Here is a 23,127-nt window from a genome sequence, read left to right as displayed (position 1 = left end):
GCAAGGGTCGAGGTAGGGGGGGTGAAGCTGCCCCACGTGCCCCGCACCTGCTTACCTTACCGGTAGGACCTCCACAGCCAGACCTCCTACGCCTCGACACTTGTCAAGCCATGTGGCTTGTCACACCAGTGCTGCTGCTCGCGGCAGGAGGTTGCACAGTGCTTCAGGCCATTGCTATTGCTCGTGGCAGGATGCCACGTGGTGCTTCACGCCATCGCCATCGCTCAGAAATGGCCCGAAGCGCCATGTGACATCCTGCTGCAAGCGGTGGCAAGTGGCGGCAAGAAGGTGCTGAAGAAGTCAAGCAGGTGTCAGGGCTTGGGAGGCCTGGCTGTGGTGGTCCTAAGGTAATTCACCCCCCCCCAAAATAAGACCCAGTGCCTCTTTTGGTGGCAAAAAATATATAAGACCGGGTCTTATTTTCTGGGAAACATGGTGCCTATGTTATAATCTACCTATCTCCCTCAGGTTGGAGCTGCTATATACTACAGGTGGGGAATCATTTATCCAGAGGTTATTAAATTTCATCTCATCAGATTAGCTAGAATAATCACAGATTAGAAATAGTGGGAGCCGATGTTCAACAAAAATTAGAGGTGCAGAAGTTCTCCACTCTGTATTTAGGTAATGTTCATATACAAGTAACTTCTAGTTCACTATTGTTCCAATAGGACCTCTTGGTTGCAATAATTTGTATGTATAAATGATGCCCATGGGCACTGCTGTATCAAGAGACAACTCCCACTGCCCCTACAGACCATGTCTTTTTCACAGTGGCTAGGAGTGCTTCAGCCTGATGAATTGGCCTGTAGTCACTTGCTATTTTTATACTGGGGAATATCTCCAGGCTTGAAAAGGCTCCAAAATATTCTTATGAACTAAATATTTTGGTAGCTGGAAGCCATATTTTTGCTCTGATATACCTCTCCAATCACACAGACAAGTGGCCAGTATCATTGGTAAAGGGAGTATAATGTATAAGTGTCATCTGATCAATGGGAAGGAGAAGCAGTGCAGAGGGACAAAACTGAGCAAAAAATGAGCAATGAATGAGTGGAACCTAAATGGGATTCAGTTATGTGGGGGTGAGTGGATTATTTATGGGAGAAATAGATTTTGTATTATGAGTACTTAAAAGAGTAAGAAAATCCGAAAGATGTTTTTGAAAAAAATGAAGTTCAAGGAATTGTGTGTTTGTGATTCTGTCTCTTCACTGCCAACATATATAGGCTATGCTCATCACATTAACTATTGGGAATGGCAAATACTTCCAGACCACTACTTTGTGATGACATGTATGACATATTCCTCAGATATGAAATGTATTTAATTATATTTTAGGCCATATCATCTCGCAATTCTGGATGACATACACATTTCTAGATTTTCTTAGGAAAATCTTAGAATTGCTAGGACTGTAAGCAGTTGTGCTTTCTGGTACAAGATAATGGAAGCTTCTGATCAGGAAAATAATGCATCCTCCCAATTACAAACTGGAAAATAGTAAAAAATATTTCTGTTCATATATACTGAACTGGGATAGTCAACGTAAGACTTTTCATCTTTTACTTGGACACTTCTAAACTTTTTATACTCTTCTAGATTGGTTCGCACACACCATGGTTTGTTTAACTATGATTCATTGAATACAGCAAAATGGCTAAGTTCACATAATATTCTTCACTTTATAGAAATTTAGTCAAAATAAAATGCATTTCAACAGTAAGTGATCTGAAATGAAGTGGTAGGAACACTTTGTCTTGGGGAAAGAAACAAGGGTTTCTCCATATGTTAATTTTCTGTCATTGAACAATTTAAGGACACAGTTGTGATATCACAGGTGTGATATTTTACTCACACCTAAACCTTTAGACTGCTCAATCCAATTATATCATATTCAATCTTAAATTGAAATAAAGTGGATTTTTACAATAATTGAATATAAAAAAGTGATGTGGTTACCAAAGACTACTTTGTACTACTTTGGATACAAAACCTATATGGAGGAAGTAGTCCTGTTTATCTTTAGGGGGTACGGATTAACAAGCACATGCTGTCGATGGTTCCCACAGAGCTGAAACCTGGAAATGCCTGTAGAAAAATAATCTCTTGAGCAATGGAGCACAAGTCATGGAATTACTTTGATGCACTACTGCCAGTGCAGAAAAGGACCAAAAGAGCCACAGGAAGAATCCTGTAGAAAATATTGGCCCAACATTCACAAATTGCTATGACTTTATGTGACAAGGAACAGGCCACAACACAGTACTGTTTCATTTTGCTGTTCAACAATTCTATTTTGTTATTTTAGTATTTTTTTTTTAAAAAACTAAATTCTCCACAACTCTTTTTTTATAAAGTTGAATTAGAGAAGGAATATTGTGTACCTCTCATTTTTACTATTTTGGATTAAATATTTGCAGGTTATTTTTCTCAACTGTAAGTGACACTAAATTTTGCTTTTCTGTTTTGTTTCATTCTGAGAGTATTCCAATCCTTCCACACTATCATTTTCTATCCTTTACAAGTTTGTCAGTTTAGAGACAGGACAAGAAGGAGTTGAGTTTAAGTGGAGGATTTCATGTTATTTTGTGTGTAGCAATAGAGAAATGTTTTCTAGTTGCCTTTCTTGTGGAATGCATTTTCTTGTTCCCAGTCTGGCCTTTTTTTGGTGGCCTCACATCTAAATACCAGCCAGGTCCAACCCTACTCAGTAATTCTCAGAGAAGATGCAAAAAGGGAGAATATTTGCATTGATGGTTGGAGGTGGCATCTATTGTTGTTTTACAATTCATTTTTCATATTCCGTACATCTAATTCAGGCTACAATATATTTTACTGCAGAGCAGACAGAACAACAGAGTTGGGTGAGAGGACAGGGAGAAACAAAGTGGGGAATACAGCTTCTGCAATTATGTTCAGAAACTCAAGACTGTTTCACAAGTTATAGGCAAGCATAGCATCCCAGGCAATCCCAGTAAAAGGTACTAGGAGTTTTGGCAAATCAGTCATCAGTTTTTGCAAAAATGTTGTTCAGTTTTACACTGTGATGAGCAATGGTTTTGCTGGAAGCATAGCATTGCACTTGGAATATGTCACAAAGATCATTTAGTTCACCCTGTTAATACAGTAAATCATTACTACAACATTTATAAGCTAATCCATTAATCAAAACATTCGTTGTTCTTGCCTTTGCTGTGTATTTGCTCAGTTTCTTTCAAGGCAGGTTACTGCTTCTTCTATGCCCATCCTTCATTTGTCATATAGAACTAAAAATGCTGATCTATCTTCTACAGTTATTGTAATGAATAATAATAATAATAATAACAATAACAACAACAACAATAATACTATATCTAAAGTAATTGAAAACTCTAAAGCATTACATAAATAATATGATTCGGACTTAGTTTGCTTTATTCCTGGTCTTGCATGCCTAACAACAACAGTGGCACAATTTTTTCTGTAATTGGTTTGCTGTCCTAGAGGAAATTAAATCAATCATGCACATAACAAAATAATTATGAGCAAAAAGGATCAAGAAAACTAGTTTAGAAATTTTCATTCTATAATAAAATAAATCTATGTCAAAACTATTTTTGAACTTGAGAGGCCATTAAATAATTAGGCAAGTCGTTTGGTGAGGCCTCTACTTGATAACAAAACAATAAAGAATTAACTACTCTTATTAGACGGCACTTGTGAAAAGTTCTTTCTTTTGCACCTCTTCTAGTTTCTCATTCTTCTTCTTTTTCTTTTCCTATTGACAAGAAGTATATATTAACATAGTGGAAGTTTCATTTTTATTTTAAATGTCCTTATCGTTTACATTTAATGTCAACCCAAAAAACCCCCAAGACTTTATATATGAATTATCTTCCTCCCAGGCTAACTTAATTTAATCTTGGAGAATACTGTATAAATGCTTTGCTTCTTTTAGTAACATTTGAGTTAGATGAAATGAATAGAGATGAATAATGTGGAGTGGACTGTATCTAAAAGGCTAGATAATTATGCATGAGAGTGAAAAGAATAGGATGGATCCTCAGACTGGAAAAGTGTGCACGGTTATTGGTAACATAATAGATGTCTGGTTGCTCATAATTAGTTGTGACATCTAAATTAATATAAACACCACTTTTAGAAAGTGCAGGGATAGAGCTACTGGCTCTGGTTAGCAAAAAATCTGAAGGACCACCAAATGAAAGCAAAGAGACATAGTAGATTATAGTTCTTTGCTGCCATACAGAGTTTTGCAGCCCAGACTTAGTATGATGCAGAGGCTTCAGAATATTGAAACAGAAATATAATAGCTGTTTTTAAATATGTCATTCACGCACCATCTGATATAATTTATCTGTGCCCCAAGAAGTAGGAAACTTTTTAAAAGCCTCAATTTCTCTGTTCTTACAAGTATTTTTTTCAGCTTTTCAGAAAATATAATTTAATAGTTAACATTTACAGCAAATGCTCCCAGGAGGCAGCACTATTTACAGTGGCCAAGACCAATCCTCTTCTTTTCCATCCCACAATGCCATAGGCTCAAGCAGCTATAGATAATTTCATATCTGGGTTGTCTTTCTTCTGCAGCACCACTGGGTGCTTAATTCTTCAAGATACAATTCTGGCTCCTCTAGATGTGTTTTCCTGGCTACATTGCTTGTTCTGTTGCCACTTGCCAGTAGGGGGCACACCACCCACAGGGATAAAGTTGAAATAGCAGATTCTAAGCCTCTTTCTGCTGATACTGTTTTGGTAGCCTCTGGCTTGATGGATCGATGCATCTTGACTTTGCACTTGCTGAGCAGAGAAAACCAGAAATATTACAGCTTCATATTACAGCTTCTTCGTTGCCCACAAGGTGGCACAAAGTCCCCACTCTATAATAGTCTAAAGGGTTTAAAATACTGCTTATTTGGAAATCACCATAGCAGGTGGGGATGCTAGGACCATAAGAACATGTGAAACAGCTGTGGATAGCCAGTGTTTTCCTGGAGGCACTTCTGTCCTCATTTTCCTGTTTATGTCTGCACACCCCTGCCAAGAAGTGGCCCAAGAGGGTCTCAAGGTCTGCCCTTGGCAGTAGGGTTTGGTAGAGCTACCGGTACCGGCACGCCAGGGCATTAACATTCTTCACCACGTAGAAGCTCATAGTGAGAGGTGGAATAACAAGGGTTCGGCCAGGACGAAGAGGACGAGGCTTCAGATTTGGCAAGGTTCCATCATCCAGCATAGTGAGGAGCTGTCCATTAAGCTGCACAGACCTACACAGACCAGATGCAGTTTCAGTCAAAATATGGAGGAGAGAACTGTCCCTTTCCAGATAAAGGGGGAAAAGGTAGGACTTATAGATAGCATAGATGTTCTTCATGACAATGATAAAAGAAATACAGGAGACTTCAAGATTGATGGACACTAACTTTATATCTTTGCTATGGAACTTAAATATAAGCTTCTATGAAAGAACAAGGCTAGGAAAGTGACTGCATGGTCAGATAAATTATACCAATACTAGAATCACATGGCTGGTGAGAAGGACTGAGAGTGTAGAATTCAGGACAAATAATCTAGAGCCAGGGTCCCCAACCCCTGGGCCATGGCCCACGATCAGGCATTGAGCCATTCAGAACTGGGCCATGGAATTGACGGGCGAGCACGCATGCACATTCCCACTTGCACAGAACCATACCCTCTCCCCCTCACATGCCAGTCTGCAAAACCAGAAAGTTTGGGAAACTCTGATCTAGGGCATGCATGATAGCAAGATGTGGTGATTATCAATAGTCTGGAAGACTTTAAAAGCAGATTGGACAAATTTATAATATACCACTAACTGACACCTAGTTATGACTCAAGAAGACAGCAAGTGACTCAATACTACTTGCTGAGAACATGAGAGAGAGGCCTACTGTGTTTGCATTCCATTTGTGGATTTCCCACAGGCATTTCATTGGCCATTAGGAAAACAGAATGTTAGACCATATAAGCTTTCTTAGATTTGGTACAATATTGTACTTCTTATCTTTTTGATTTTATGTGGGGCACCATAATGGAGAATAAAGTAAGAAGGTATATTGAAATAGTTTACATTATGGGGGATGGAAACCTCTGGTCGGGAGTAGGTGGAATTTTTGGGAAAACAACATTGCTGGGTTCTCCATCAGTATTTTAAAGCTGGATGGAATTATACACAGTGACAAGTTCCAAAAAGGTAGCCTTTTCTGTTTAAAACACAAAAATATGTGCTTTCTTAAAAGTGAACATTATTCACATGATTTATTATAACATAAGTTTTTGGGACAGCAAAAAGATGGAAATTAAGGTATCTGAGTAGTTCATGGCAAGTAGCACATAATATGTATAGATGAATAAATGGAGCACAGTGCTTAATATCAATGCTTGGTCATTAAAATGTTCTTTAATGGGTTCTCATGATAGTAGCCTTGAACTGGACAATAGCACTCACCTTGACTGAAGTCCTTCCTGACCATCGGGTTGCAGCACATACTGATGGACAAGCTTGTCCCGAAGGGTCCCTACCAACTTAATTTTCTTTCGTGACCGATGCAAGTTGATAATGTAAATTGTGATAGAACCACGGACATAATTATGGCTGGGAGAGAGATAAGAGGTTGAAGGTGAACCATTTGAATGCTTTTTAATAACAATGTGTTAGCTCTAGAGTTAAAGATTTTCACCATTATTTTCCAATCGCAACATGAAATTCTAGTGATAGGAACCCCATTTTGGGACAAAGGCTGTGACCCTTTTTATCTAGCTTAACTGCCTAATAACAAGAAGTATTTCCTGCAGTTCAGTCCAGGATGTTCTTCTGTCAAATCAATTTTCCTATGTATCACTTTGCAAAGATACATCCTTTGTTTAAAGCAGTGGTTCTCAACCTTTCTAATGCCACGACCCCATAATACAGTTCCCCATGTTGTGGTGACCCCCAACCATTTATACATCACCGGGTGCCAGGGGCGTGGCCAAAGAAAAGAGGAAAAAATGGCAGACAGCCTTGTTTGGCGACCCCCGTGAAATGGTCGTTCGACCCCAAATGGGATCCAGACCCACAGGTTGAGAACCACTGGTCTAAAGGATACTCCCAACATTTTCTACAATAATTCCATGGTCTTAATGAAGCCACTATGGATTGGTGTTTTCAGAGCAGCTAAGGTCCTATATTTCCACTAAGCTCGGACAAGATAACATTTTTGCTTCAAGATCTAGCCTCGGTCATAGGAAATATCAAACTGAATAGCACAATTTGTTTGGGTTACATGGGAGAAGAACCCTATCATCTAGATGTAGAAGCATCAATATTTTCTCTTGAAAAAAGTTAGCACCTATTGGTGCAGTCAATGTAGCATTTCCTACTCTAGTTAAATGAATAGCCTTCCAATTCTATCATTGTTTATTTGCAAGTGGCTATTAAACTGAGTAGGAAACTGGCATGTGAGACAGGCGCAGTTACTTTATCTGTGATGGATGATTAGAGTAGGCTTCAGGTTTTAATGTATGTTGCAGGCAGCAATAGGATGATGACTAGGCCCTGACAATTTTAAGTAAAATCCTCCTATTTAGCTGTAATTTGCCAGTGAGTACATGTAGAAGAGCTGCCTAAAAAGCAATATTTTATAGGTCAGAAGAAAGCTATACCGTATGCTAAAAAAAAGTCCTTTGGGGGGAATACTTGAAAGCTAATAGAATCGTTAGACACATGTTGGGAGTCCCTGGCTGAAATCTCAGCTAAATCTCAGATGAATTTTTTTAGTGGCCTTTGGCAATCTTTCAATCTACATCTCTTGCCTGAAAGATGATGGTGTGGTTAACAGCACTATTTTATTATAGGATGTTTATACAGATGTGATAATACAAGGCATCTGAAGCCTTATACATATTATTTCCTTAGGTAGCATTTATAAGGTTTTCAATACTCCTGCTTTTGAGGTAAACTTAGGCAAGAGGAGAGAGTTAGCTTCTGCCCCCATTTACAGTATTTGCCCTGGGCATGAAAAGGAGCCAGGGGTCTGCTGGCCTGTGCCTACTTTCCCTTTCCCATCTCTCCCTGTTTCTGCTGCCAGTTACCTGTCAGTCGTTGGCCAAAGCTCCCTCTAGGAGGGGGAGGGGGAGCCTTGCTGAAAGCATCTGGATGATGTGAAGTAGCAACAATAGGGAGCTGTGTCTTTAGGAAAGTCCCAGGTCCTACACTCCTAAGATGCTTTGAAGGCTTATCGTAGAAATTCTAGCTAGGTTAGGCGCCCCAAATGGGAAGTGGGGGGAGAGAAGGAACTGAAACCAAACCATGGGGCCTTTGGGGAACTGTACTCCCTTGATGTCATCCACAAAGGCTCCCACCACAGTCCCAAAGATAGGTGAGCTTCCCTATCAACACCAATTCCCTATTCCTCCCCTCTCCTCAATCTGAAAAAGCCACGTTGCCAAGTTGTGCACAGAGAGGGGAAAAAAAGAGGAGACAAAATCTATGCTTGTATTTATATAAGATTTTTTCCCTAGTGCACTACTGTTCAAATAATGAATCTCATTCTTTAGCAGGTATAATGACACATAGATCTGGGAGCCTGGAACACAAAGATTCATCTGAATTGGATGACATTTTCTTCTTATGTGTGTAGCTCACTCTGATTAATCCCATTTGGATCTGTTGGTCTTCAGTGCCCAATCTCCATTTTTTATTTCAGTAGTTGCACCTGCTCTGAGATAACTCACTTGTAGTAACTGGTGCAGTGAGCATAGATGCGTAACTTATCACGAATCACCCTGCCAGGGCGAGGTTTTCTCTGCAGTCCAGCTACATGAACAGCAAGTACTCTGGGTCCAACAAGTTGCTTGTATAGCAGTGACAGCCAGTAGTCCTGTCAAAAAAGCCAGATTCATTATTCCTAGGATAGAGTTTATGGAGAGGCGGTATAAAGGATTATGAAGCATATTCTAGTTTGCTACAGCCCAAGAGTAATACTAAGCATAAAGAATTATGCTTCTCTATGTTCAGAAAATATAAGACAGAATTTTTCTACTTTTAATAGCTACACATATGGGAGAAGTTGGAATATATGTTTTTCTTCTGCTGAAAAGCAGTATTTTTACAAATTCTTCCTTTCAGAATAACTGTCAAAAACGTTTGAGCTCTAGCCAATACTGAACATGCTGCTATAGAATTTAAGTGTCCTTTTGCACTGAAAGTTTGTGACATGACCCCAGGGGTTTCTTATATAGGTGTGTTTAGAAAAGGAGGTACTGGGGAAAAAAAATAAATTAGATGACCTTTTATACAATCCTACTAAGTAGACACGGCTGTCTCCTAGCAGAGACTTACAGGATACATTCCCAGGGGCCCTGTAGACCTTTGCAACCAGATCTGAGCTCTAAAATTGTGCCCTAACCACATGGTGAAGAAATGCTGCTTGTAACCTGACAAATAATTGCAGTATAATAGACCTTCCACTCCCAGTTCTCTGAGAGTTATTGTTGTAAAAAACAGAACATAAAATGCCACTTGTGGTTCTGTTCTCTCGTCACTTCATGTTCTGTTCCTTCCAGTGACAAATGCACATGCGTTTGTCAAATGAGATGCAGCACAACAATAAGGGTGCCATTTACCACAAGTATGAGAACAATATACCCTTAGGACTCATGTGCAAAGCAGACATTTATTTTTAGCTAAGGTGTAAACACAATTTGGTGCTCCTTTACCACAATATTTTTACAGTACAACTTAGAGCTGTCATAGTCTTAGAGAAAAGGTTATGAAAATCTGAGAATAAGAAATTCTTTCTTAGTTATTTTTTATGAAGTCTCACATTTAGAATATCCTCTACAGCAGCTACTGAGTCTGAAAAATCTGGAAGCATCTCAAGATACACTATTATCATATGGAAGTTTTCTTACATGTTGTTTTGATGTTTGTAATCTCTGTTGGCCTGTGATAAGCAATAGGATTTTGGATAAATCTTTAATTTGCTCCAACTGAGAATTATTTCAAGTAATAGCAAGGACCAAAATTATCATCTAATAAAGTAAATAGCAGTACATGGTGAACTGAATACTCATATATACATATATGAATGATATTCCAGAACAGACAGAAGACATTCACTTTGGCAAATTGAATTAACCTAGACCTCGGAACTGTTTTCATGGGTGTCACAACAGCTCAATTGTCCCTCCTTCAGCAGAGAATCTCTGGAGTTAGGGCTAGATCTGCCATGGCATGGGAAGGAGAGCAATTGAGCTCTTGCAAGGCACCCAGCCAAAGCTTGTCGCCAGCTGATGGGTAGCCAGGCCAAGGCATTGATTGATGTCACGGCTTCTCTCAGCATTGGAGGTTTTGCACAAAAGGAAGATAGCAAGTCTTTGTCAATGAGTTAGTGGGAGGATTCAATTTCATGTCCCAGCAGTCATGCACAGCCCAAACAGCCACTTTCATCTCCCTGATAGCTCCCACGGGAAAAGAACAGGCACCACATCCCAGCCCAGTTTCAGAGTCTGCTGCGGCTGAGCAACGCCATTTTTGCCTGTTCAACAGACTCTACCTCTCCACCCAAAAAATCACCTGTTCTGGATAGGAAGAAAGATATTAGCACTGAGTGAGTTTTGCTCAAAAGAAGATGCATGCATAATATGAGCTTCTTTCTTAGCACTGTATGCTTAATTTAGAATGTTTGAAATCCTAGAGGAAGCTCTGCATAGGATTTTTATTTTTCTGAGTCCTCCAAACTGCCTTTTTGGTATAAATGCTTTGGAGAAAAGTATTTATATGTTGATACTTAGTTAACGGCAGATCCATTTTAATTTGGACTTGTAACACACGTCTGTGTCTCTGCTTGTCTTCTGCCTCTGTCTCTCAGTAGCCTGATAATTATCTGTACCATATTTTCACCCATCCCTACTCCCTCTCCCCTTTCCTCTTCTTATCAGTCTATTTATAAAGCAGTGGTTTTCTTTAAAAAAACTGAATCTTAACTTTATGAAAAAAGAAGCATTCAAGAAATATCATTTTTTCAAACTTTCTGTTTCATAAGAACTACGGACCATGCACGTCCTTTTCTTTTTCTACTATAGAATTATGTAAGTTATTTAAGTGACATTTTGTAAACATTTTTCTGGGGATGTGAGGCACAAGAACCCTGAATCAACAAATTTTTATCTAGGAGAAAATTTCAGCAACCGATGCTCTCCTAAAATTTAATTGCAGAAAATTTCCTCTTCATTATAGGATAATTCAGCTTTTGTGGCTGCTCTTCTGCTTCCCAAATCTTCATGCTGCACTCCAGGGTCTTGCAAACAGTGTGTCTCAGATGTTACCAGGCCTGTACATTCTGGCCATGGAGATTCAGAGCTTTTTGATGCTGCTAAGTTTCACTTATAAGGTGTAAAATTTACTAGACTGAAATGGAAGAAAAGAAAACCTTCTATTTTAAAAGATTAACATATGTTTTTCTTATTAGAACCCTATGCACTTTCAACAGTGAATACTTCTGTCCTTTTGAAGAACTGCAAATAAGAGGGTTTGCATTAAACTGCAAGGAACTAGCCTGCTGTGTGAAATTGTGAACTTCTTTCACCTTCATTCCTATAAATTTAAACTTTGTTCAGCTCCATTTTCCTGCCACTTTGCTCTTTCCCTAAGGACCTAGCTGCCTTGGGTTTGGTTGTTTTTATTGTATGTTTTCAGGAGCTATAACTCCCCTTTTGCCCCTCCTTCCTCCCTGTATTGGTTTAAATGCCCCTCCCATAAGAAATGCCCTGATTCTCTTGGTCTTGTGCAACCCACAAGGGTCCCATTGAGGCTCTCATAGTGGACAAAGTTATAGCTCCAGAGGTAACCCTGCCCCATCTGCTTTCAACATGTTGTACTTGACATTAACTAATGTCTCCTATTAGTACTGAAAGAAACAAATCTGGAAAAATGTATTTTCAAGCCGAGTTCAAACAGGCCACAAAGAGCAGTAGATTTTCAGCTGTATGTGCAAAATCTTTATGTGTGTGTGTGTGTGTGTGTGTATAAGTATATCTGTGTATGAGTGTCTGTCTGTCTGTGAAAGCCAAGAATTTAAGGAACAGGTCAAGGGTACAAAAGTCATGCACAAATCCTGTGATTTACTGACTGGCAACATGAAAAGAGAGAAACTCAGACTGATTCAGCAAAGATAATATAGAGCAAACAAGAAAGGAACAAGCAGAAAACTGAGCTGAGAAATGAATGGAATTACTGTTGAAGTATATACCTAATAAGAATGAAAAGAAGAGAGAATTCTGGCTGGAAATAACAAAAAGAAGTTGATGAAGATACAGCATGTGAATAAGGTTGCTACCATGCTATGTACCTCTGTTAGTAGGTTAAAAATGCTGCCTTGAAGTAACTCCTACAAAATAAGTAATTATGGAGAAACGGGTTGTATATATACAAGAATGTAAAATATGAGAAAGGCCATGTGTTACATTACACATTTAGAGGTGTATATAATATTTAGGACAGAGGACTAGCAAGAATAGAGGGATGTTAGTGCAAGTTCAGAAGATACAGAACACTGTATCATCCACCTACCGGCAATGGGTTGAAGTTCTGGTCCACAAGATGGTTGTGCCCATGATCAAAGAATGAGTGTCTCATTACCACATCAATGCCCTGGTTCGCTAGCATCCCAAGAGAGTTTAGCCACCTAGCAATTTAGAAGACAATCGATTAGCTTTTAACCAAGAATAGCAGGGCAAATTTCCCCAATCTAAGTTGTACCTTAGTTCCATGTATGAGAGCTGTCTTGTCTAACTGGTACCCCACAGTTCACCATAGTGGTCAGTGTCTTGTGATAACTGGAATTATATCCCAAAATATTTGGAGGCCACTAGTTTGGGAGAAGATGTCCCTGGTGCATTCTCTTCTTTTGCCATTCAAGTAAGATATGCTTATGAGTTAATTATTCTGCTACTTCACTGAGAAATAGAGTTAGCTTCAAATTAAGAGGTACTCAAGATCTTTTCCAAAAAAGACATATTTCAGAGGTAACTTATGGGAGCTTTTTGGAGTTGAAACCTAGCATTGTCAGATAATATATACTGCTATTGTGCAGTATGTTTTTAGCTAATTATGATGGGAGAAAAACCTCAGCACTAAAAGTCAAATATATTTTTACAGATTTTTGTTGTCCTCCAACAAGGGCAATGGACAAAATACTCTATATAGATAACTTTGTATATTAGCATGTGTGGGTTTTGAATAAACCAAAACAACAAATTTACTCTCATTCTCTCTCTCTCTCACACACACACACACACACAAACGAATAATAAAAATGTGCTAGCAAGTCTGCTTTCTCCCTCTGCCCAAGTCAATCTATTATTTGTCTATTATGAATAAAACTAAAATCTTTTTGAACTTAGACAGCCAGTTGATTGAAAGTGTGTCTTGGCAGCTCTCCTGCATGAAGGTGGATATGATATTACCAAGATTCTACAGGGAAAAGTTGGAGATTTATGTGAAAATATCCCACGAGAACGTGCATAAATTGTCCATGGAATAATTATAAGAACTAAGTGAAATATTGAGGGGAAATTGAATTTCTATTGTTGAGATATAAAGCACCACTAGACAAGAAAGAGATAGATATGATTCTCCCTTAATTATAATGAGATATTTAAGAGGAATGTGCAGTGATGAGATGAGTCCCCCACCACAACAGTGCATCGATGAGGTTATGAGTAATTTTAATATCTGCTCAATGAGCAGGTAGCAGCTATGGCTAGGAAGGCCTCTATACAGCTTCATCTGCTGCACCAATTGTGTGCCTTCTCCAAAATTGGGAGATCCTTCAAACAGTCATTTATACCCTGATCACTTCACAGCTTGACTACTACAACATGTCCTTGAAGACTACAGAAGCTTCAAACTGATCCAGAACACAGCGGTTTGGGCAATGATGGGCATGTCTTGGCATGCCTATGTAACAGCTCTGCTTTATAAGCCACACTGATTGCCAGTTTGTTTCTGTGATTCTGCTTATTATTTATGAAACTCTGTATGGCACAGACCTAGTTACTGAAAGACACATTCCCCTATAATCTCTTCCCATCTGATTTGATCTGACAGGGTTAATACTCTCTGGATTCTTGAACAATACCATCTATTGGAACAATGATTTCTTTTCTACTTTCTTTTTATCTTTTCTTAGGAATAGCTTCATAAGTATAACACAGCTGTCTTAATGTCCAAAATAAAAGTTGTCCAAATCATTCTTCTATAGTTGAAATCTATACATCCAACTCACTCTTCTGATTTACTATTTGTGTGTACATTTTAGAAATTAAAATATCAGCTGGTTTCATTTTTAAGTTCTGTATAACTTCTTTGTCAATATCACTCTTCTATTCTGTCAATTTTAAATCCATATCTAAAACAGCCTGATTCTTATACAGGTAGTCCTTGACTTATGACTATTTGTTAACAACAGTTCACAATTACTGTGGTGTTAAAAAAAATGACTTACAATGAGTCCTTACATTTACAACCATCACAGTGTTCCTGTGATCACGTGTTTAAAATTCAGGTGCTTGGCAAATGGCATATATTTATGAGGGTTGCAACATCCTGAGGTCATGTGATCATTGCTTGCTATCCCAGGGTACCTCTGACAAGCAAAATCAATGGGGAAGTGGATTTAGTAAAAGTATGTGGCAAAAATGTTCTAAAATCAGGCGTAACTCATTTAATGACCACTTTGCTTAGTGGTGGTAGTTCTGGTCCTAATTGTGCTTGTAAGTTGAAGACTAGTTGTAGTAACTGATAATCTTAAGAGAAAGTTCTGAGAACATTGCTGTCAAATATCCTTGAATTCTTCCAGAGTTAAAATCCTTTTCTCATTTTTCAACTCTTCATCTCCTCTCTAACACTTCTTTGCAAGTTTAGTACTTTCCTTCAACTTTAATACCATAGCCTATCACTTTCTCTAAAACCACAATAAAAGTTAAATATGTACTTGAAATAAATAAATAAACGTGTAGTGATTTGTTTTCACATTTGTGCAAATATGATATAAATTCTCATGGAATAATTTAAAACACAATTTGTAATCAAATAGTAAATGTTTAAGGAATCTTATCAGCAGTCTTCAACCATTAAGCTTACTTTATTTCCATCTGCTTTTTTTCCCCCAAGAAAAGCTTGAGGCTATCTCATTTTCTTTTGGACAGAGATTTTTATCTCCAGTGGGAAGAGGAAGAACCATGGAAGGGAAGTTGCCTAGCACAATTTTTAGCTTGGAATGCTAAGTCAGACAAAACATGTTGATCTCCTGCTGTCAGTGTAATATAAACAATTTCTTTTTTTAAGAAAGTGAACCCCTATACTAATTTCTGTTGATTAACCTAGTTTGACCATGTGGATCTCCATGGAGCACCTTCTATGAACTTAATAACTTGAACTTTCCCATGTGATTTCCTTGTTTTATTTTTATAAATGAGTTGAAAGGTTGCCAGGATTGTTCTTTCCACCACCACCTGGATGACCTATAACCTATGACATCACTTTCCCACACAGTAAGAGGAAAAATACTAATTTTAAAAATGGATTTTAATGACACCTATTACAAAATGATCAAACAGAGCTTCTAAGGGACTTGTGCTAAAATATGAAATTTTTATATTTTCATAACATAAAAATGAAGTAAAAATCATTAACTTAAAGCAAAGATAAATGGAAGATAAAGGGAGGGGAAAGGGGAACTTGAACTAATTAGCAATGTGCACAAGCTGCTGAAAAAGAAAGATGGATATAATAAATAAATCTGCTATAATAATGTGTTAAGGAGTTCTGGGAGGCATAGTATTCTTTTCCATTCTTGTTATTTTAATCAGTCACCTTTCTGGCATCTGAAAATTCAGCAGATACTACTTATTATCTACTGTTACCTATGGACTCATATCCTTTTTTTAAGCAAAGTGTCATGATATTTCCTCATTCTTACTTCCATATAAGAAGAAAATAAAGTTGAAACAAAAAGGAATTATGTTGGTGGACAAATCTTTTGATCTTTTAAAATCAGTTTGGTCTAGTGGTTAAGACACCAGGCTAGAAAGTGGGAGGTTTTAAGTTCAAGTCCCACCATAACCATGAAAGCCTGTTGGGTGATTTAAGGCCAGTTATTCTCCCTCAGCCCAACTCACCTCATAGTATTGTTGTGGGGAAAATAGGAGGAGGAAGATGTGGTGGGTATGTTCATTACCTTGAGTTATTTATAAAAATAATAAAGGCAGAAAATAAATAAATAAAATCTTTTAATCTCTAAGAAATTTGTCAATAACAAGTAAAGCTTAATAAATAATAGGTGAGGACAGAACCAAAAAGTCTTTTGCTAATACAATTTTTGCTCCTTTTCTAATACTTTCCCTTCCCTTCCCTTCCCTTCTCTTTAACAGCCATCACAACAGATTGAGGCACATAATTATTGTAAAAATTTTCCTGTGGCCCTAGGTCTTTTAGTTGGACAGTGGTATGATAAAACATTACAGCTAATCAAAAGTTCCATTTCTAATCAGCTTACAGTATGTTCAGCTTATATATAAATAAAAAATAGCAGTAGCTTTTCTACTTTTATTTATATGTTTTACCTTTACATGTCTTCTCCCATTGAAAAAGAAAAATGGATAAATAAAGTCTAATAATCATTAATCCAATGATGTACAGTATCCTTTATTTTTAGAGTTGAGCTTAGTGTGTCTTATAGAAAATAAAGAAGCCAATTAATCATTTTGTGCACTTACTGGTTTTCTCATAAACATATCACTACTTCCATCCTTAGATTAACTTACAGGAAACTGGCAGCATAGGAATCTGAGAGATTAGTGATGCCTCCTTCAGAAGCAGCCCCGATACCCTCTAACCAAATCCTTTTTCCAGGCATGTGTGCATTGACCACCTGTTGCCAAAAAAAGAAGGGGAAAGCAAAGGTGGTGGTAAGAACATAAGAATAGTCCTGCTATTCAACAATTATCTATAGCTGGTAACTTTAAAACATGTATTATCACAGGTTAGCATAAATAATACTGATTTTTCAGTGACTAGCAGGGCTGAAATAATGAGGAAAACAAAAGTAAGAAGTGGATGGAAAATATGTTAACTTTCTTCTACTTCTTTTATGGGCATTGATCTTGCTTTCCTGGAACATATGACTCTTCGCTGACTTCCTATTTGTTTGTGTGGGTTCTCTTAGTTTTGTTGTAAGTATACTATCCCTGCATGATTCCTTTCAGTTTGTTTGTCGTGTCTCATAGCAGGCAGACAGCAGGCTAATCAATAAAATACTTCACTCCTGCAAAATGAAATTGTCCATGCCTTCAAAGCTTCATTTCTTTATGAAAACAAAAATTACTCATACAACGTAAGATATTTCCATTATCCAGATCAGACCCTTATGTAAGGAAATAAATTTTTTTTTTACTTATAATTTTGCTTTCCAAGACATATATCACAGGCTGCTATACCATATGGCAACACCATTAAGCTTTTCTTATTCCCACTTATTTTGTATAATACCTCATTCTTAGTTTTTAAAATGAGTACAAATTGACATTCTCAGGTTTTAAAAAGTTAATATTTTTAAAATTTCCACAATGGTAATTCCCCCCCACACACATATATACACTTTGTAGTTTGACTATGGTTTGCCACTGCCTAGTTTTGAATAGTTTTATATACAGGTAGTCCTCAACTCATAACTACAATTAAGCCCAAAATTTATGTTAAGCGAGACATTTGTTAAGTGAATTTTGCCCCATTTTACGACCATTCTTGCCACAGTATAGTTAAGTGAATCACTACAGTTGCTAAGTTAGTAACACAGTTGTTAAGTGAATCTACCTTCCTCATTGACTTTGCTTATCAGAAGGTCACAAAAGGTGATCACATGACCCCAGGACACTGCAACCGTCATAAATATGAGTCAGTTACCAAGCGTTTGAATTTTGATCATGTGACCACGTTGCAATGGTCATAAGTGTGTAAAATGGTCATAAATCACTTTTTTCAGTGGCACTGTAACTTTGAACAGTCACTAAATGAAAGTTGAGGACTACTTGTAATTTACTATGTACATTTATAAATACGTATGTTGTTTTAGTAAATACGTCTTTTCATATATGATACAGCTTATGCACTGGGAGCAAAATCAGGTCCTTACTGTGTATATATGTAAGGGTATATAGCCTAATGAGAAACAAGATGCTTGTTAGATTAATATGTAGATTGGATGTCTGACTAATTATGTTCAAACATCTAATCTATATTAATATATAAGCTTAGTTTCTTTATACATTAGAGCAGGCATTAGTAGCAACTACAAAGGTATTTCTTAATTTAACTATATTGGTGCCTTCAATGAGAGTAATCAATGTTTTGGGGCATATGTTACCAAGCCCCCAAGCCCCAGAACCTTGTCAGAAACTCATACTGGCCTTAACTCTTTCCTATGAAAATTCAGTGGTGAAAGAGAAGTATGTACATGGCACTAGAGATCCCATTGTGAGAATGCCCGTTTAACATGAGACAAACCTTACAACAGAGACCTGTCAAGAATATGATGGTGCCAAGAAACAAATACATGTAAGTGAACACAAGGCCCGATGATGTTATTTTACTGTCTGCTACCTCTGGATAAAAATCTGACAAGTGTCTGCAGGTCTTGTCATTCACTAGACTTACTTAAAGGAAACATCTCAAAATTACAAAACAAGGAAGAGGAAAGGAGGTAGGGCATCTGCAAGCTGGTATCTTTGGGTTCTTTAATGAAGTAAATCTTCTGTTAGGATCTGTCTGGCAGTGCAGCTAAAAATTCTATTTCAGTTAGGAGAAAAATGATCCATAATAAAGCTGTTTTTATTGTTTTCTTGATAAGTCAAAACGTTCTGTAAAAATGGACCAAGCATTCTAGTCAATTACCTTACAGGAAATTGAGCTAGGCATAGTGAGTTCATAGGCCTCTTTTCCCTTGATATACATTAACCCAAGGAGAGATTCATCACCCTTGTTCTCCAAAACTAGCATCTCCTCCCCCATTTCTTGTCCTGCATAATGACTTCTGTATTCTTACAAGGGTTCGGAAATTCAATTATTTCAGTCAATAACAGCTTTCCCAATATCTCTATAAAGACAGAGTTTAGGACATTTCAGCTGTCCACACAATCTCTTCCAAATATTCTTATAGTTACTTTGTCTATCTTATTTATCAAGTTTGCTGGAAATTACAGTGGACTTGAGTCTGCTGGAAGTTACAGGGTCTTGAAGTAGCAAAGTAGAAACCTTTGCTAAACCCTTTTGGTACTGAGCACTTGTCAAATCCAGACTCAGCACCCTGAAGTATTTGAAGCTCCCCACCTTTGCAACACTCACTCACTTTCTGGATTTTCCTGATCTGGTCAGAGAGTGTGTCTAACAGGCGTGTTTTCAGGAAGTCCGTCACCTTGGCCACTCGGCCATCAAGGTAGTAACTGGAATGAAAATGAGAAGGCAACAGTCAGAGGGGCTGCAACTATGTGCTCTCCCTCACCTTGACCAAGGACCGCTGCTGTCCACATTTACATTTCCCCCAAATATTCTCTCTGTTCTGCACAAGGTCAGCTGCTATTGGTGACCTTTGCTTCTTACTTCTGTTCTTTTTCTGTGCCTTTGCCACATGCTTTTCCCTGTGTCCCAAACCCCATTCTAGAAGTTTCTCCATGGTGATATTTTTCAGCAGTCTTCTTAAATCACTCTAATTTTTCCTTCTCTTTACTTTCACCTGCAGTAATTTGTAAGTCCTAGATAATTTTATTCAATTTAATGAAGAAAGAGACCTCAAGCCAGGAACACATTTCTACATAATGTCTAGAACTATGATAAGTATAAACAATGAATAATATTAATAATTAATCACAAAATATAGAAGTCACCTGTCAACTTTCCAAACAGATAAATTTACTCAGATCTGTAAATAAATTGACAGACCAAGTATAAAAGAGTTCTAAACACCAGAAGCAATTCACTTGTTGGAGAATAAAAGGAGACAGCTATTTCCTTCATGTTCTATTTGTCCTAGATGTCCTAAGTTTGGTCACTGCAAGCAATTAAGATGATCTAACCAAAGGTTTAGAAGTCCTGTATTGGTATGCTAATTGACATCATAACAGTTCCTACTAATTAGCCACTATGATATTCTCAAATAATGATATGCACTGTATTGTGAATACAAAAAAAATCACATACATGAGATAAAAACTAGGCTAGATTCACTACAGAAGCAACAGTCTCAAGTAAAATAACAATGTCAGCTGAGGATCATAGCTGAAATAATCTTGGGAGGATATTGGTTCTGTTATGTACTTTGGAATCATCTTCCTAAAAGTTACCAACTGATTACAACTTCTATTTTCTTTTCTTTCATCTTACCCTTTGTTCATTATCAATAAATAATTTATTGGATGGTACATATAAGATAGGTAAAAGAGCATTATCCTGTTATAAAGCTGGATCTCAGAGACCTGTGTAAGCTAGAAAGTGCTTATCTGTAGTAGAATACATTGATGGATTGTCTGTATCTAATTTAAAATGAAGGAGTCAATAGTAAAAACGCAAGATTAATAAATTAAAATGATTAAGTTATATATAGTATATTCAGATGTAAAGCAATACAATATCTGTATTGGTATCTGGATGGGGAGATACAAACTTAAAAAAATCAATCCTAGAAAAATGAAATGGCTATGTATAAGGAAACCATCCAAAATGTTCTATGGAAATTCATCAATTGGTTTTGCATCGATTTACTCCATTCCACATTGGTTCATAATCCAGGGCTTCTTTTGATTCTCAGTTCCTGCTTAAAGAGGAAAGGGAAGCTGTGGTAAGAAGGGCCTTTGTGCAACTCCATATTGTACCTTTCTTGGAATGAGACAGCCTGATCATAATCATTCATGGCTTGGTCACTTTTGGTTGAAGTATTGCAATATATTCAGTATGGGATTACTCTTGAAGAGCACTCAAAAATCAAAGCTGGTCCAGAATGCAGCAGCTTGAATAGTTATGGATGCATCTCAATTTGTCCATGTTTTCTGAGCTGTACTGGTTACCACTTTGCTAGTAGGTACAATTAAAAATCCTGGTTGTCACTTTTAAAGCCCTTCATGACTCAGGACCTGGTTGTCCTCATTACTGCCTTCTTCCAATCCAGTGTTTCTCAACCTTGACAATTTTAAGGCATGTGGACTTCAACTCCCAGAATTCCACAGCCAGCATTGCTGGCTGTGGAATTCTGGGAGTTGAAGTCCACATGCCTTAAAATTGTCAAGGTTGAGAAACACTGTTCCAATTGGTCTGTCTGATAGTATCAGATAAAAAGGGCTCCCTCCAGGCTAACGCTTGTTTTTTTTTCAACAGGGCTTGGAGATAGATATCTTATACATTTTGTTTACTCTTCTAGTTTGGGCTTTTATTTATATAGCTCTTGCCTTATTTCTTTATGGGGAACTGTTATTTGATACTGTATATTTTTATCTTTGTTTATGTAACAGAGTATACAAATTATTTAGACTCTGAAGTAACTGGAGCAGTATACAAGCAGTAAACTTAATCTGGTAGCAATATGGAAACTGATAGGATAAATAGGGTAGAAATTAGACCTATGGTATAATCAATGAATATAGTTCTTATGAGGCTTCAAATTAGGAAATTGTAAATAAAGATATTTAAACTTTGCCATATCTCCCAGGGGGCTGTTATCCTTACCAAATTTTCTCTTTAATTAACCTGGAAGAAAAACAAGAAGTCTTTCTGAGAACAATCAGCATGGAAGATTTTCTATTATTTTAAATATAGTACAAATTTATCTTCATTAATGCTAGCCATAAATGCAAGAAAGGCAGGGAAATACTTATTTTATTATTAATGGGTTAGGTTCAGGCTTAGTCAAATTTAGTCAGCTTAGAAAAGATCCAATCAAATCAATACAATAACTGTGATTTCAAGAATATAAGCCAATGTCTGAATGCTTCAAAGTTGCTATTTTAATTCTTTTAGTTCTTTTTTATTGAAATATTTTAATTATATTTTATTCCTTCATTTATAAAAGTCATAGAATTACAACACTACTAATAGAGGGATTTTCCTATATTCTAAAAACACATTATATTGCAATCTAGCAATACTTAGCAGAAAGAGCAAGAGACACATAGGTTAAATTAATGTAGCAAGTTAATTAAAAAACCTTGACCTCAAAAAATTTGGTTTCAAGTAAAATTTGAGTGGGCATTTATAGTTCATAATAGATCCAGCTTTTAATATCTATGTTAGCTGTCTCACAGCAGCATATTCTAAATATAGCTATGCATAAATCTACCATTGGTTTGTCAACCAGATCTATTCTCTTAAACTACAAGGAGATATGCAGCATTGACAAATGAGAGCTCTGGAACATATTATCAGGCACGCCAATATCTAATTGTCAGATAGTAATGGGTGGAGAACCTAACAAGGAACAAACCAGAGTGGGGAGTGGGAGGATGTCATTCAGGATGTAGATAGACCTAATTACAGTAGCTGCTCCAGAGACATATTGTCTAGCAATCCAGGAGAGGTAAGAAAATTTATGCTTGATTTCTTGATCAGTCCCTTCAGAATCTATTCTGTTTATCTTCTCCGAAGACTTTAGCAATTAAGCCTATTGTTCTGTATTGCTAAACTAGGTGTTATATTACTACTCTCAGTATTCTCAAAGACATACTGCTAAGTCTAACAAGATTTTATTATCCCTGAGATAGAAACTTTCCACACAAATCTTGAGAGAATAGGAGGCAATGAATTCAGTGCTTTTGTACAACTCTCATCCAAGCCAACTGGGCACAAACAACAGTAGATCAGATATGTCTGCCTCTCTTGACAGATATGTTTGCTGCTCTTGACAGTACTCTAAATGTTCTACTTTGCCTTGCCACATAGTACAGATGCCTTTGATACAGAAGCATATTTTAGAATTAACACATTTTACTCTCCTATTTATTTCTAGTGTACTATTTCTAGTGCATTTAATTAATTAAATATATATAACAACACATATAAAGACGTGGGGTTTTTGAAATGGAAAA

General features: G+C 37.2%; 1 protein-coding gene and 1 long non-coding RNA gene across 2 annotated transcripts in view; one reads left to right on the top strand and one right to left on the bottom strand.

The window, feature by feature from the left end:
- Window positions 1-1,309: 1,309 nt before the first annotated feature.
- HPSE2 (heparanase 2 (inactive)) overlaps window positions 1,310-23,127 on the bottom strand; it is a 69,285-nt gene continuing 47,467 nt past the window's right edge. The window contains 6 exon segments of the mRNA XM_039363976.1: window positions 1,310-5,264; window positions 6,467-6,613; window positions 8,734-8,879; window positions 12,572-12,686; window positions 16,828-16,934; window positions 19,407-19,500. Coding sequence (XP_039219910.1) covers window positions 5,099-5,264; window positions 6,467-6,613; window positions 8,734-8,879; window positions 12,572-12,686; window positions 16,828-16,934; window positions 19,407-19,500 — 775 coding nt within the window. The 3' untranslated portion in view covers window positions 1,310-5,098.
- The window catches only part of LOC120317393, a 29,760-nt gene continuing 29,148 nt past the window's right edge, over window positions 22,516-23,127 (top strand). The window contains exon 1 of the long non-coding RNA XR_005559224.1: window positions 22,516-22,619. This is a non-coding gene — a long non-coding RNA (uncharacterized LOC120317393). The remainder of the gene's footprint in view (window positions 22,620-23,127) is intronic.

Source organism: Crotalus tigris, unplaced genomic scaffold (assembly GCF_016545835.1).
Source record: "Crotalus tigris isolate CLP2741 ecotype Arizona unplaced genomic scaffold, ASM1654583v1 scf7180000019640.300790, whole genome shotgun sequence".
NCBI classification, from domain to species: Eukaryota; Metazoa; Chordata; class Lepidosauria; order Squamata; family Viperidae; genus Crotalus; species Crotalus tigris.
The sequence above is the reverse complement of the archived record's forward strand: the minus strand, read 5'-3'. Positions and strand labels throughout refer to the sequence as shown.